We start from the raw sequence: 14,141 nt of genomic DNA on the forward strand, positions 1-14,141 counted from the left end.
AGACCATTGAAATTTGGTCTGAAGTTTTCTATTGCAGCCCCAGGCAACAAATCTACTTAACAAGAATTTGTTTTTAATCTGAGTATATTGAATCTTGAGCTCTTTGTTCAGCATTGTTTTCAGGATTGTTTTCCTGGAAAAAATCCGGTCTACCAAGACAATGTGCCAGGGAACGCAAGTGGTTGGATAATCACCACTGGCAAGCTAACCTGTAGTTGCCCTGGAAATGGATTTTAAATGGGATGATGCTTAAATGCATTTTACAGATGTGAATGCACATTTATCAACTGTTAGTACATGTGGGTAAACTTCCCTGTGACACATCAGTAAACATCACTCTCCCACCTCCCACATATGCTTTCTGATTGTTGTGTGGGGGTTTTTTTTGTTGTTGGTTTTTTTTTTTTTTCCACTGGTTTATATGCTGATGAAGTTCATCTTCACATCTGATAAATCTTTGCCACGTATGTCTCAGGAACATTCGGAGTTACAGCATGCATGGATGAATACGTGAACTAATACTAGAAGTAGCAAAGACTTGCACTAAAACTGACAGAGAAATCTGGAGAAATGTTGAACCCGTTAACAATGCTATTCTGTAGGAAGCTCACCCTCGTCAAACAATTAATAGCAAATATAGTTTTCCAGTGTAACTGTATAAACTCTGCTGCATGTATCAGTTATGAATTGTTGCTTCCCTCTTTAGAATCAGTGGAAAATGCTTTATTCATGTATGCTTAGACTTGAATCCATGGTTCTGTAACCTCATCTAGTTTGGGTATTCCTACTCATCATAAATGGTACCTTATTTTTGGTAATCACAAGTAAGCTGTAATAAAATTTATCCCAGGGTACTGGGACTACTGTGTAGCATATTGCCTTAATGAGAAGGAAATAAAAACTTTGCTGGTTGTAATAAAAATGCTGAAAACTCTGTAAATGGAAAGTTGGGCATAACTCAAGTAGCTAATTCAGAAGCCCTAAAATAGAAAAAAAAGAGGCTGGTTTAGCTAGGTAAGTAGGAAGATAAGAGATGGGGACTTGATTTAGTCAGAAGTTTACAACAGTAAACTCACTACCAGTGTACTTCCATCGTGTCAGTGGTAGAGAAATAGAATATAAAGGCAAACAGGTTTTCAGGTCTTCCAGAAAAAGGATCTACTATAAGCCATAGCAAGCTGAACTTATTGGGTGATGTATTTCTATTTGTGAGGTTTCAGGTGGTGTCCTCATGCTAAGATGCATTAAAACAGCCTATGAAGTCTTGTAGACTGTGTACCAATTAAAACTTGAGCCAAGCATGCCATTATTGTGACTAGCTTTGTCGTGATGCTAGGGAAAAATCCATCAGTGAAATTCTGCAAATATTTGCTATGGTAAAAAGAAGCTATAACAAAATACGAATGCCAGTCATTAGGGACTATTACATTAGCTGACAACTTGTCTGCTCTTCTTGTATATGTCTGAGATGGCATGTTTGTTACGGCACTTACCTGGCATTTGAGAATTGGAACTCAGTTCTCTGCTTGAATGTATCATTACTTGCTTTCAGATGTGTTTGTTTCCTCAGATGTCAAATAAGGATGGCTGTACTTTTTTCTTCTCCTTTCTTTTTCTTGTTTAAAAAGAGTAAAACCTTGAAGGTTATGGAGCCCAAAAAGTTTCCCTGACTGTTGCACAGACATGGGACTCTTTCCCATTTGTTAAGAGTGTGACCAGGTTCTGTCCACTTCCAGAATGTAAAAATTTGTCATCTTGTTGTGATTATAGATACCAGTCAGCTTTTGTAATCTCAGAGAGTAAACCTTGTGAAGCCATTAGAACAACATACAAGATAAGAGACCAATAAAAAGAGACACCTCGGAATTTCTTCAGAATTGCCTCCAAATCAGTAAATTATTCTTCAGCTTTACTATGGGCTAGATAAACCCGTATGACATTTTAGCTACAAAGTTGGGAGCTTCTGCCATAAAGGAAAAATTCAGTTTTCAGTTTTCTGGCCTTCATCTCAGAAGAGTTTTTAAATTGCCTGCAATGACCTGAAATTAGGAAAGGAACATCAGATTCTCACCTGTATTCAGATAGCCACCTCTACTTCCCTAAATTCTTCTGTGTTCTGAATCATGAAACAGTGCTCTGAATCTTTGCAAAATCATACATGTCATCTCCCAAGCACTGATTTGTTGAAATAAATTACTTAACTTGAATTATTTAAATTTATTAACTATTAAACCCTAATAAACCAGAAGTAGGAAATTGAAAAAAGAAGTAACAGAAATATGACTTGCTATCATATTTTGCCAGTGAATTTTACCCTAATCTCTGAAGTCTGAAAATTTAATGTATTTCATCTAAACAAGTATGGTCCAAAATCCCTACAATTGTTGATGAAGCTGTGAGGCTAGAAAAGGTGAATACACCTGGGTGTACCAAAAAACGTTTTCAATAATCTCATTGTAGGAGAAACTCCAAGTTCAATCATGATAGATGGTCACAAATTTATCCTCTTGCTCAGTTATGCCAAAGCCATAGGCAACAGTGGTATGATTTTTAGTATTCTGTATAACTGTCCCATGAAGCATAGAATATGAAGACCATTAAAGATATTTCTGTGTTCTTCCTCGTTTAGGTTCTGAAATAGTCCAAGCCAAGTTGGGCCACCTGATTTTTAAGCAGAAATAGGCACGTGAATATTATTTTCATCTTTGGAAAAACAGTGTCAGTATACTCCGGTTGTTCTTCAAATAGGCATGTTTGTAACTCTACCTAGGACAAGAACCCATTTCCTGATTCTAGGTCCATCAACTGTACTTGTTGGTTTGTTTCTGACTTGGAGGGTCCTAACAACCTCTGCACAGTTTAAAAAGAAAAGGAGAGAACCTTTTTGATTTGCATACGTGGATTATTATCAGATGTTAGGATCACTGGGACTTTCTGGTTTTGACAATGGATAGTGTTTATAAACAGACAAATTCAGCAGCGTGCAAGGGTACGAGACCAAGTGTATGCATCACCAATGTTCTGGTTTGAACCCTTGTAGATATATGCAGAGACCTTGTCCTGGCTGACATGCACAAGTGGATTTGTATCCTCACTCTCTTCAGCTCATGTTTTTCAGCCACTTCTAAATGGATCATAGATACCTCCACAGCTGAACACATCTATGCTTCCTCACTGTAATAAGACACAGCTTCTTCTGTTGAGCTCTGGCCTTATAATTTTGTAATCAGACATCAGAGTCTGATTGTCATAATTGTGTGCCTAATTAGCATTCAGAATTACCAAGATTATGCATGTCAATTAGGTATTTGCTTCCACAATTAGATATTGCGCATTCTGGTAACCGCACATGGAAATTAGGCATACAGTTGCATGCGAATTTTTGTGCACACAGTTGGACAGATATCCAATTCAAACTCTAGGAAACTGAGATATTAATCTACAAGGGATCCCAATAGGACAGTAAAGAGAATCTGAGATGAACCAATATTATTTCTTGTGCAGTTTATTACTAAAAAGAGGTATTTAAGATGTAAAGATTGAAAGATGCTTTTTGACTCATTAAGAGCAGGAGACTCCCACTTTCTGGGATCTGTTTGATTTCTGAAAGTTATTGAAAGTGGAATTGAGGTGTGTTTAACTCATTCCAAAAATACTTATTGTTTTTCTTTAAATTGATGTTTCAGTGGTTAATGTCCTGCCCTGACATTTTTTCACTCCTACTAGGGTTGAAATATACTTTCCTGTTTTGCGGTGCTTTTATAAGGGACGAAATAATTGAGTGGCAGTTGGAGACACATGTGGGCAAGTTGTAGAGAAATTTTGAGAGGCATACTAGTTTGAAACTTTGGTTTTCTCATACACAAAGAATACAATGCTTTTAAAAATGCCTTTTCCAGTAACAAAGGGGGCACTATAGCATGACTGGCAGGGCATTGTGTACTGACTGGACACATGAAATGGGAAAAAAATGAGTGTTTGGAGATTTGGATTTTTTTCTTAAAGATTTTCCTTAAAACAGCAGCATGACAGATAATAGTTGTATCAGTAGTATGCCCTTTGAAGTCATAGTAAGGTACCACTCTTTAAGAGGGTGCAAAACCAGTCTCTGTGAAAGTACAACAGTACATTTTGATGGTTTAATAATAAACAGCCTTAGCTAGATGCAGAGCGAACAGTCTGAGGAAGCTATTCTTTGTGCTGCCTATAAAATGAAACATGATTTCTTTTGGCATGGATCCAATTAATGCCACACATCCAGGGCATCTGGTATGATAAAAAGGGAAACAAAGAAATGTTACTTTGAATGTTGTTGTGTGATTTCTCCAGTGGACATACAAAGGGCTGAAATTCTCAAAAAAACCCAAAGACAAGATAGAGAATGGAGTTGGTTTAAAAAACAAATAAAAAACCCCCATAAGCCCCCTCCAGACAAACAAAGATCACAGCACACATGCATTTTAGTTATTTAATCCTTTGCAGAATCACCTTGTAGCATCTGTTCACTGTGAAGCCTGGAGGCAGAAAACATTGATTTGTTAAAATTCATAGTGCATGAAATCGATTTTTAACATTTTTACTATTTTGTGTCAAACGTCACTATTATATTTCTTCATATATCAACAGTGTATTTTTCAGAACCTGTATATATGTACACCTATGGCAAGAGAAAATATTTGTTCTCCTGACAGATCATGTGACCTGAATTATACACTAGAGATGATACTGTTTACTAGTAATTTTTTGTAATCTCTTATGCTGTATGTTCATACTTGATAATGTATATGGATTGTAATAAACATTCCACTGTACTTGTCTCTGAAATGTTCAGAGATTTTATAAAATATTGTGTTTTTAATACCAAAATAATTCTAGTTTAATTATGAAGCAGTAATGTATTCAGAAGAGAAATATGATTTATAATAAATATTTATTTTAACATATCTGATTTATGAAAAGGTAAGATTAGAAACTTATTTCCAATACAAAAATTTGGCTTTATCGATTTTCAGAGCACTCCTCTGTTTCAGGGTGAATCCCTGTGTTAGTAGGGAAGCAGCTGTGGTAACTGTAAACTAACCTTAGTGCAATGTGTCTGGGAGAGATGGGCTGTGAGCACAGGGCTGCTTCAGTAGCTTGAAAAGGTCTAGTCAACACATAACTTTGATGTTATGAAATTGTTTTTGACATTGAAACAATAGTAAATTGCTTGCTTTCCATATTTTTTTCACTGTTAATGACACTTTAAAAATATCAGCTATATGTAAAACTGGTTTTGCTAAGATGTTTCCTGGAGAATTTTATAAACATGATATAGCTTAGTTCTTGAAGAATTCCAATTAACTATTTTAAATTTGTATGAACTTTACATATTTCATGAAAAACAGTTGTACTTTCTGAGCTTCTGAAAAGCTTTAATGACTGTAACAGTCCTGTGCTGTAGTTAATCCTTTTGTGTATGGACTGATGGCCATATGTATTAAAATCACCCTGAGTACTGAAGTCAGTAGTCTCTGAATCTGACTGCTGGTCAGTTACTGTGTTTTGAAGTAGCTCCAGAAAACACACTGTGTTGTGCTGCTGACAGTTGAAGTAGCCCTTGTCTGGGAATATTTGAGTATTTTGTATTCATTCCAAATAATAATTTTCATTATTAAATTAAAAAAATTTTCATTATTACTTGTAAAAAATATGAAAGGCACAATTCAAGGCACAGCAGTATTTTAATTCTTCTACAAAGATTTTCTTGCCTATAATAATGCTTTAAGACGAATGGACTGATAAATAAAAATTTTCCACTTACCTATTGAGGTAACTTTTTTATCCAGTTGTGGAGACTGAAATAGTGCTTCACAAAAGCATTGCCTCCCCTGCTATTTCCCACCACATATGTCTTTGTTTTCTTCTTACAAATTAATTATTATATTTTAAAATGTATTTAAAACAGTAATTACTAGTACTACGGAGATACTGAATAGTATTTACTTAAGTTAGCTATGTTTAAGTTGGGGAAAAAAAGAACCATTTTGCAGTGTAGCTGTATTGGCATTTACGCTATCCCTGCTTATTTAGATGAACAAGACTGTGCCTTTTGGATGTTCAAAGTATTGAGCTGCAATGAACCATATTTACTAGGTCACTGAAATAATTGTTTTGAAAAAGCAGCCCTTTTTTGTGGCTTCAGAATTACCTAGAGGCTAGGATGTAAATTTTCCTGTTTCGACTTACTGAAATTTAATAATCAAATAGGAAGTTCTCTGCCTTCCAATATACTGCTGTAATATCTTTTTATTTTATGAAATAATAAAAAAAAATGTTTCCATCGTAGAAAATCAGGGGAGTGAAGTACTTGTTTGTTGATGTTGCATAAAGTGTCCCTTTATGATAGCATGGTTCATGATATTGTTTTTAATGATATATTGCTCCTTCTTATAAACCTAAGAGAATTTGTTTCTCCTCTGAACAATTTTCAAACTTCTGACATATCTGGAGAAATAACATATGTTTAGAAAGAGGAAAATATAGGATGAATTCTTACCTGTCAGCCTTTAAAAACTGCTTGTTATAAAATTTTACCCAAGCTTATGGCCAGCAAGTATGACAGTGCTTAATGGATGAGCCATTTAAAACTACAAAAGTTTGGTTTAAGTGTGACTACACAACATAATACTGAAGATAGTCATGTATAGGTAGCAAGTGGTTAGCCCTGTCTTTCTTCTTGTGTGGAGTAGTTCTTTATCAATCTAAATATTATATTGGCATTGACGAACTGCATTTAAACTGCAATAGCCTAATGATTAGGGTCTACTATCTTTTAGGAAGGGATCATAAAAACCCATAAAATCTCAAAGCTAAATTTCAGAAAGAATTATTTTTATTAAACAGAAGATCCTGAAAACTTAGAAGCTGAATACATAGAAATAATGTAAAAATTACTGTATGAAGCGAAAAGAAGATATGGATATTGCTAAACAGAAATCCAAACAAAAAACCCAAAGCAAAACTACTTGACTGAATAACTACCCAAAACCGTATCTTGTGATACCTTTGCAATATTATTGTTCTAACATATCCTTAGTTTAGTGTGACTTCAAGAGTCAAAAGGATTAACCAGGAACTGCTGTGGTTTATGAATTAGTATATGCAGTCTTTTAAGCTTAAGGAGTAGGTCTAAAGAAGAATTCAGAAATCCTTAATCATTGATATCAGCATGTATGTTGTACAAATATACTGACAAATAAAACCCTGTTCATGTTTCAGCATTTCAGGGAACACCTTGACAAACTTTTTGCAAAAGGAATTGGAATGCTGGACATTGCATTAAATGAAGCTTTCAACATGCTCAGTGAAGTAAGTTAATGCTTTTCAGATTTACACTGCTGACCCCTTTCTTACTATTTAGCAATTACTGTCAATTTTAAGATAATAAATTAGAGCTAACTCAAAAATGTGATGGTAGTAAAATATTATATATAGAACAAGAATTCTATATAATCTATGTGTGGTGAAAGATATAAACAATTTTGCATTTTTATATGTATACATTTTATATTAATGTATTTTGTGTCTATATATACAGTATACATCTATGCATACATGTGTACATTAACGTTTATTTCAGTAGCTGTTCTAGGTGTTAAAAAATACTAGGGTAACACGCAAATTTCACAGCTTAGGTATTTTTTTCTCTTTGGAAGGGCTAATGTTTTACGAATGACAGGAATTTGTATATTCATAAACACTTTGAGAATATACACTGTTATTAGGGTTGTGAAATGATTGTTCATTGGTTCAACTTCTGGCATGACAATTAATATCTCTAATAGTTTATACAAAAGAAGTTATTTGAACACTTCTGTACGTACTTCTGTAATACTCTAAGATAAAGGGAGAAATGTAAAGCTTTGCCTAACCAGCTCATATGTATTAATATTATTTTAACTATTTATCTGCCAAAACCATTAGGCCAACTTCCTGATAATCTAGTGCATAGCATCTAGTTTTCCTCCCAAACTCCACAAAAACTCAGTGTAGCATTCTTAGTTGTCCAGAAAATTGTCCTTCAAAGGCTATTTTAATTAAAATCAGACCCATTGTCTTTGTCTGAAATGCTTTTCCTCACAAAGTGCACATCAGTCTTAGTGGTTATCATGAAATGATTTTATGTACTGTATTTCAGAGACTTTTTTTTGTCATTTCTGGCAAAGGTAAAATATATTTTCATGCTATGTATTCCAGCAAGGAAAAATTTTGGCAATATTTTGATTCAGCTGACTATATACTTTCTTGGGAATGTATATTGGAAAAAGCAAGGAAAGAAAGGAGAAGAGTGAGCAGTAGTAGTAATGAAAGAGAATTAGTATGAGGGAGCAAACCAATGAAAATAAAATGCACCGTCAAATATTTCTCATGATATTATGAATGAAAACTCTCGGTAGCATGGTAGGACTAAAGCCATTGCTTACACTCTCTGTTAATATCAGTTTAGATACAGGATTTCTGTAAAGGAGAGTGTTCACTTTTTAAAAAATAACTAATTACAAGCAGATCTCTTCTCCAGGATCTCTAAACTAATGAGCACTTGTAAAATTGTAAACTGCTATATCACAAAGCTACAGCAAAGTTCATTACACAAGATCTATATAGCAAATGCCATTGTGAAGGGCTAAACCACCAAATATGTCAAATGCCAGAGCAGATACTGAGGGGGAAAATGTGAGGTATTTTAGTTAGCCTCAAGACTGAGGAAAGCAGGAAACAGCTTAAAAAGTGGCAAACAGTCATTTGTGTGCAAGTGCCAAGAGCCCCAAGGTGAAATACTAGCAATCAGTGATCAATGAGTCCTAAAGAAAACTTAAACTGTTATCCCCAAATATCCCCATTTTGAGACCTGGAGTATTAGCTGTAAAGTTATTTCAAAATGATGCTGCATGTAATCCCCACCTAGCATTTTTTAAGGCAAAAAAAAAAAAGAAAATTTCTATTTCTGTGGATTCTTTCAGAATGCTCCATCTTGCCCAAAGTTCACTCCTTTTTAACAGGAGGCCAAACCCTTGTTCCTTGCATCTCACAGTAAGCTTTCAACTGCATTAGTGAGTCAGCAAAAGTGACTAACTTTCTTTTGAAGTTACTACTAGCAGCTTGAGATATGATTGAAAATGCTTTGGTGTTTCCAGAAAAGCTTTCTCTTTATTAAAAAAAAAGAAAAGAAAATATTTAAATATTATGCATGTATTCTTTTTAATAATCTAGATCAATTAAGAGGTGAAGTGATCCTGATTTAGAACCCCTATGTGTAGTGGAAGATTTTTTGTTTTGTTTTGTTTTTAAAGTGAAGAGGGAGGTATCATCTAGAAAGGCAGAGCAACATCAAATTCCTGGCAGGTGAATTAAACTCATGTGGACTTTTAATCATTAAGTAACTGTCCTGGTTTCAGCTGGGATAGAGTTAACTGTCTTCCTAGTAGCTGGTACAGTGCTATGTTTTGGGTTCAGCAGGAGAAGAATGTTGATAACACTGATGTCTTCAGTTGTTGCTCAGTAGTGTTTAGACTAATGTCAAGGATTTTTCAGCTTCTCATGCCCAGCCAGCGAGAAAGCTGGAGAGGCACAAGAAGTTGGCACAGGACACAGCCAGGGCACCTGACCCAAACTGGCCAACGGGGTATTCCATACCATGTGATGTCCCATCTAGTATAGGAACGGGGAAGTGGGGGCAGGGAATCGCCGCTCGGGGGACTGGCTGGGTGTCGGTCGGCGGGTGGTGAGCAATTGCACTGCGCATCATTTGTACATTCCAATCCTTTCATTATTGCTGTTGTCATTTTATTAGTGTTATCATTATCATTATTAGTTTCTTCTTTTCTGTTCTATTAAACCGTTCTTATCTCAACCCACGGGTTTTGCTTCTTTTCCCGATTTTCTCCCCCATCCCACTGGGTGGGGGGGGAGTGAGTGAGCGGCTGCGTGGTGTTTAGTTGCTGGCTGGGGTTAAACCACGACAGTAACCTTTAAAATAGATTATGCAAGATCTTCTGTTGCTTTGAGTTTTTCAAACAAGATTACGTAAAGGTTTTTAAAAGCTTTTCCAAAGCAACAAAAAAAAGGGAGATTGCAATGAGATCCAAACACAAGATAGTGTTTTGATGCCCAAATTATTGGGTTGAAATGTATGTACTATGTTTTTTAGATGATCAGTTTCTTCTACTAAATGTCTGATGATATTATGATGAGAATGTAGTTCCTTGTGTGCTTAGGCATTCTAGTTTGTCTACAGACAGAAATTAATCTCTTCTGATATGCTCATCGTGGTGGCAGTCCAGCTGGTGGTAGTTGATATTGTATAATGCTAGTGATGGATACTTCCAAGTAAATCCACTATGTGTTTCTTTCTAAGAACAGCTTGTCCATGAGACAGAATCACACTTCATATCCAGAAAAGTAAATATATATATTTGTGTGTGTATATATATATCAGCTTTAAAAAAGAAATTTACAATGTTTAGAGACAAGCTTTCAAAAATAAACAAATCAATGCCCTGTTCATACTACTTGAACCTCTGTAACATATTCAGGGTATCTCTTCTCAGTGAGCCAAACTGGCCTCCTGACATCCTTCCAAGACAGTCTGTTTCCAAGAAATCTATAAACTCTATGTCTATGGGCTCCAAGTAACTGCTATTAGTGGGATCTGTAGCTGTGTATTACAGAAAATCCTAAGTTTAGGGTTGACAATTTAGACCCCTCTCTTGCTCCTTGGTAGTTCAGATCCAGAACTAGTTCGCTTTATCATTCTCGGATTGAACAATGCCTTGGAGTGTTGACTGGGATACATTCATTAGAAATCAATTCACCCTTCCTCTCTAGTCAAATTATGGGTCTGAAAAGAGGCACCATTTTAACAACTACAGTGTGTCTCCTTTAAACTGAGATACATTTCTTTCACTGTAAAATTTACAGGGACTTAATTCCTGTCTCACAAATTAAATTCAGTAAAACTTGCTATACTACAACTAAGCTTAGTAAGGATTAGTAAAGAAAGCTGGAAAAACATTTTTATAGTACATCTTTAAATTTCGTAACAATTCCCAAGCCATCTATTTTTCAGCTTATCTAGCCTTAGTAGATCCCATGACTTAAAAATCATGTACCTTTAGAATTAATATGCATCCTAACTAACCTCAATTGGATTTTAAGCATACAGACAAACTAGTCACAACTCATGAATTAATAGATGATAGAATAAAGATTGAGCTATGCCAACTGATGTTTTTAGAAACTTTATTATTGTCACTCACATTTACCAGGATTGTTTTGGAAAGAAATATTTCAGTCACAAATACAACAAGCAAATTCCTTTATTCCGCTCCCCGCTTCCCACTCCTTTTCTGTCTCCTTCTTGTTTTCCTTTTTTTCAACTGAGCTTATATTTGTGAAAATGTATTGAAGTGTTTCCTTAAGTATAGTAATTTATTTTGGGGAAAAAAAAATCTGATAGTCTGCTGGAAAAAGAAATTCTCATGTAAAAGTAAGTAGCAAACTGTCTTTTGATTGAAGGATGTACCTTGCAAATGAGACCTCAACAAAATATTCTCCAAAGGGTTCGACTTGACAAGTGTGCCTGCCTTTATACTGTAGGATCATAGATTAACTAATGGTTCCAGTTCCTTTGTATTCATCTTGAAGCACAATATTGATCAGTTCTTTTCCAGGCATGAAATCCTAAAATGAAAGGATGAGGATCTTCCTCCACCCACTGCCTACGTGTTTGCCCAGACAGTGTGGAACTAATTCCTTCATGTGGTGCGTGCCAAAAATGGCAATGGGAAAAGCTGCATGAAGTAAAGAACACTCTAGGTTGTTTGTAGAGAGTTTATTAAGAACCCCATTATGGGCACTGAATATAGTCTCAGGAAACAGATACACAACAGTAAATAGCAACCAGCCTTAATACAAGAGATGTTCTATACTAGTCTTCCAAATCTGTGTAAACAACAACAACAACAAAAAACCATTACAGTGATCAAGAAGGCCTGAGATGAGATTTTTTTGTTTTGTTTTAAAATCTGTGAGGCAACTGAAGTCTTCTGTCTGGTCTCTTCTGTCAGGTGTCTGGAGATAGGACAAGAGGAAATGGCCTCAAGTTGAGGCAAGGGAGATTTAGGTTAGATATTAGGAAAATTTTTTTTACTGAGAGGGTTGTCAAACATTGGAATGCGCTGCCCAGGGAAGTGGTTGATTCACCATCCCTGGAGGTATTCAAAAAGCGAGTGGACAGGGTACTCCAGGGCATGGTTTAGGGGGCATGGTTAATGGTTGGACTCGATGATCTTGAAGGTCTTTTCCAACCAAAATGATTCTATGATTCTATGATTCTATGATTCTAAGTTATAATGATGGATGTGGTATAAAAATCTCATTAGGTAAACAGATAGTTTTGGGAATAAAGGGAACTGACATCCCATGTACTGAATTGTACCTAGGATGAGTGAGAGTCTTTTGATCTATAAAGTCATGATGGATCATGCTACATGTATGTTCAGATTTATCCAAGGTAGAGTAATGACTGTTTCTATCTATACTATAAAAGGGAGTATAATAGCTTCAAGCCTTCTTGCATATATACTTCCAGAATTGACAGCATAAAAATCTTTTCCGTTATATACAGGCGTATCAGCAAAGTTACTGAGAGCTTCTATTAAGCAGCCTAGGCCAGAGAAAAAGCTACTTAAACTCTCCTTAAAAGAGTACAGCTAACCATTTTCCACTTTGTCTATAGGATGTGACCTTTATGTACCAGAAATCTATTCTTGTGAATTATAGGTTAGCTAAGGATGTCTCATCTACATTTAAAAAAAAGAAGGGGGGGGAAGGAGGCAAAAAAAGGGAAAGGAAAAAAAGAAAAATCTTCGTTTTACACAAATAGTCTCTTAAAATTCTGGTTGGATTTTAGAATGGTTCAGGGGTTACACTAATTATACTCAGTTAATTTTGCCTTGCAATTACCTTTCAGTATTTGCCTAGGTTGTTAAGACTTGAAGATGGTTGATACTGATGTCTTTGAAAAGCACGTTTAAAAATCCACTTCCAAATTCTTTCCAATCATCAATTTATGCAGTGTTCATTATACAGTGTAAGAATATAGAAGTGCTTGGTACTGTAGTTAGGCACCTACTATGTCATGTGACAACCGCAATTATGTCTTTTGGTGACAAATGCGGTCTTTGCAGTGATTACCTTTAAAAAAATCATAGCCAATTAAATAAAATTCTGTGACATTTCAAAGACTGTTAATCACAACCAAATGCTGTAAATGTCAGGATGCATTGAAATTTTTGCTGCTAACTGATGAATCACTGAGTTAATTGTAGTTCATCATAAGGCCCTTGTCATTGTTATTATTATGGAAAACACTTTCATCACTCTTGCTATTCAATAAAATTAAAGTTCTAGACAAATATGAGAAGATATTACTCATCAAAGCATTTGAATTTAATCTCATTCTTCAAAATATTCCAACAGATAACTACATAGAATAATGCAGATGCATACAGAGTGATGTTTTAAAATAAATATATGAAGTCGTTCCCCCTTTGTTATTTTCCCTTTTAATATACCTTGTCTCTTTCAAAATATGTTGTCCATATGACGAATATATCACTTGACCAAGTAACTTCAACTTTATGAGAAAATATTGGATCTAAGATCATACTGATGAAGGAATGCCACTTTAATAATTCTGGTTCTGGTTAAGACTAGAAAAACTGTCATGACTGAAGAATTTTAAGGATAGACTGCCTTGCAGATATCACAGATAGGAGTTTTCGCACAGGCAGTGACCAAATATAGCTAGCTCTAAACCCACATTAGTTTCCCTTTAAGTAACATGTTTCTATTACTGTTCGCTGAGGTTCCTGTTTGATCAAAAGGAAACTGACCCGGAGGAGAGCTGTAGATGATATAAATGATTGTTGAATGATATTTGTGGGTGTGATTACTCAGATATAGAAATGTGAAGGCAGAAGAAAAAGGACAGAGCACTGCTGGAACCCACCATCGACTCCCTTTCCTACTGCAGGCATGTCTACAAAGATGACATTTTTAGGAGTTAAGAACTTTTTCTAGAAAAAAGGTTTTTAGAT

General features: G+C 35.3%; 1 protein-coding gene across 5 annotated transcripts in view; it reads left to right on the forward strand.

Annotated features, from left to right (window-relative positions):
• The window catches only part of CACNA2D3 (calcium voltage-gated channel auxiliary subunit alpha2delta 3), a 478,462-nt gene that overhangs the window by 226,919 nt on the left and 237,402 nt on the right, over positions 1–14,141 (forward strand). For all 5 annotated transcript variants that reach the window (XR_008233512.1, XR_008233513.1, XM_052777209.1 and 2 more), the window contains one exon: positions 7,261–7,350. Coding sequence is in view for 3 of the 5 variants with exons in the window: in XM_052777209.1 (XP_052633169.1) it covers positions 7,261–7,350 (90 nt within the window). In the remaining 2 variants the exon portion in view is untranslated. The remainder of the gene's footprint in view (positions 1–7,260; positions 7,351–14,141) is intronic.

Source organism: Harpia harpyja, chromosome Z, assembly GCF_026419915.1.
Source record: "Harpia harpyja isolate bHarHar1 chromosome Z, bHarHar1 primary haplotype, whole genome shotgun sequence".
Lineage (NCBI taxonomy): Eukaryota > Metazoa > Chordata > Aves > Accipitriformes > Accipitridae > Harpia > Harpia harpyja.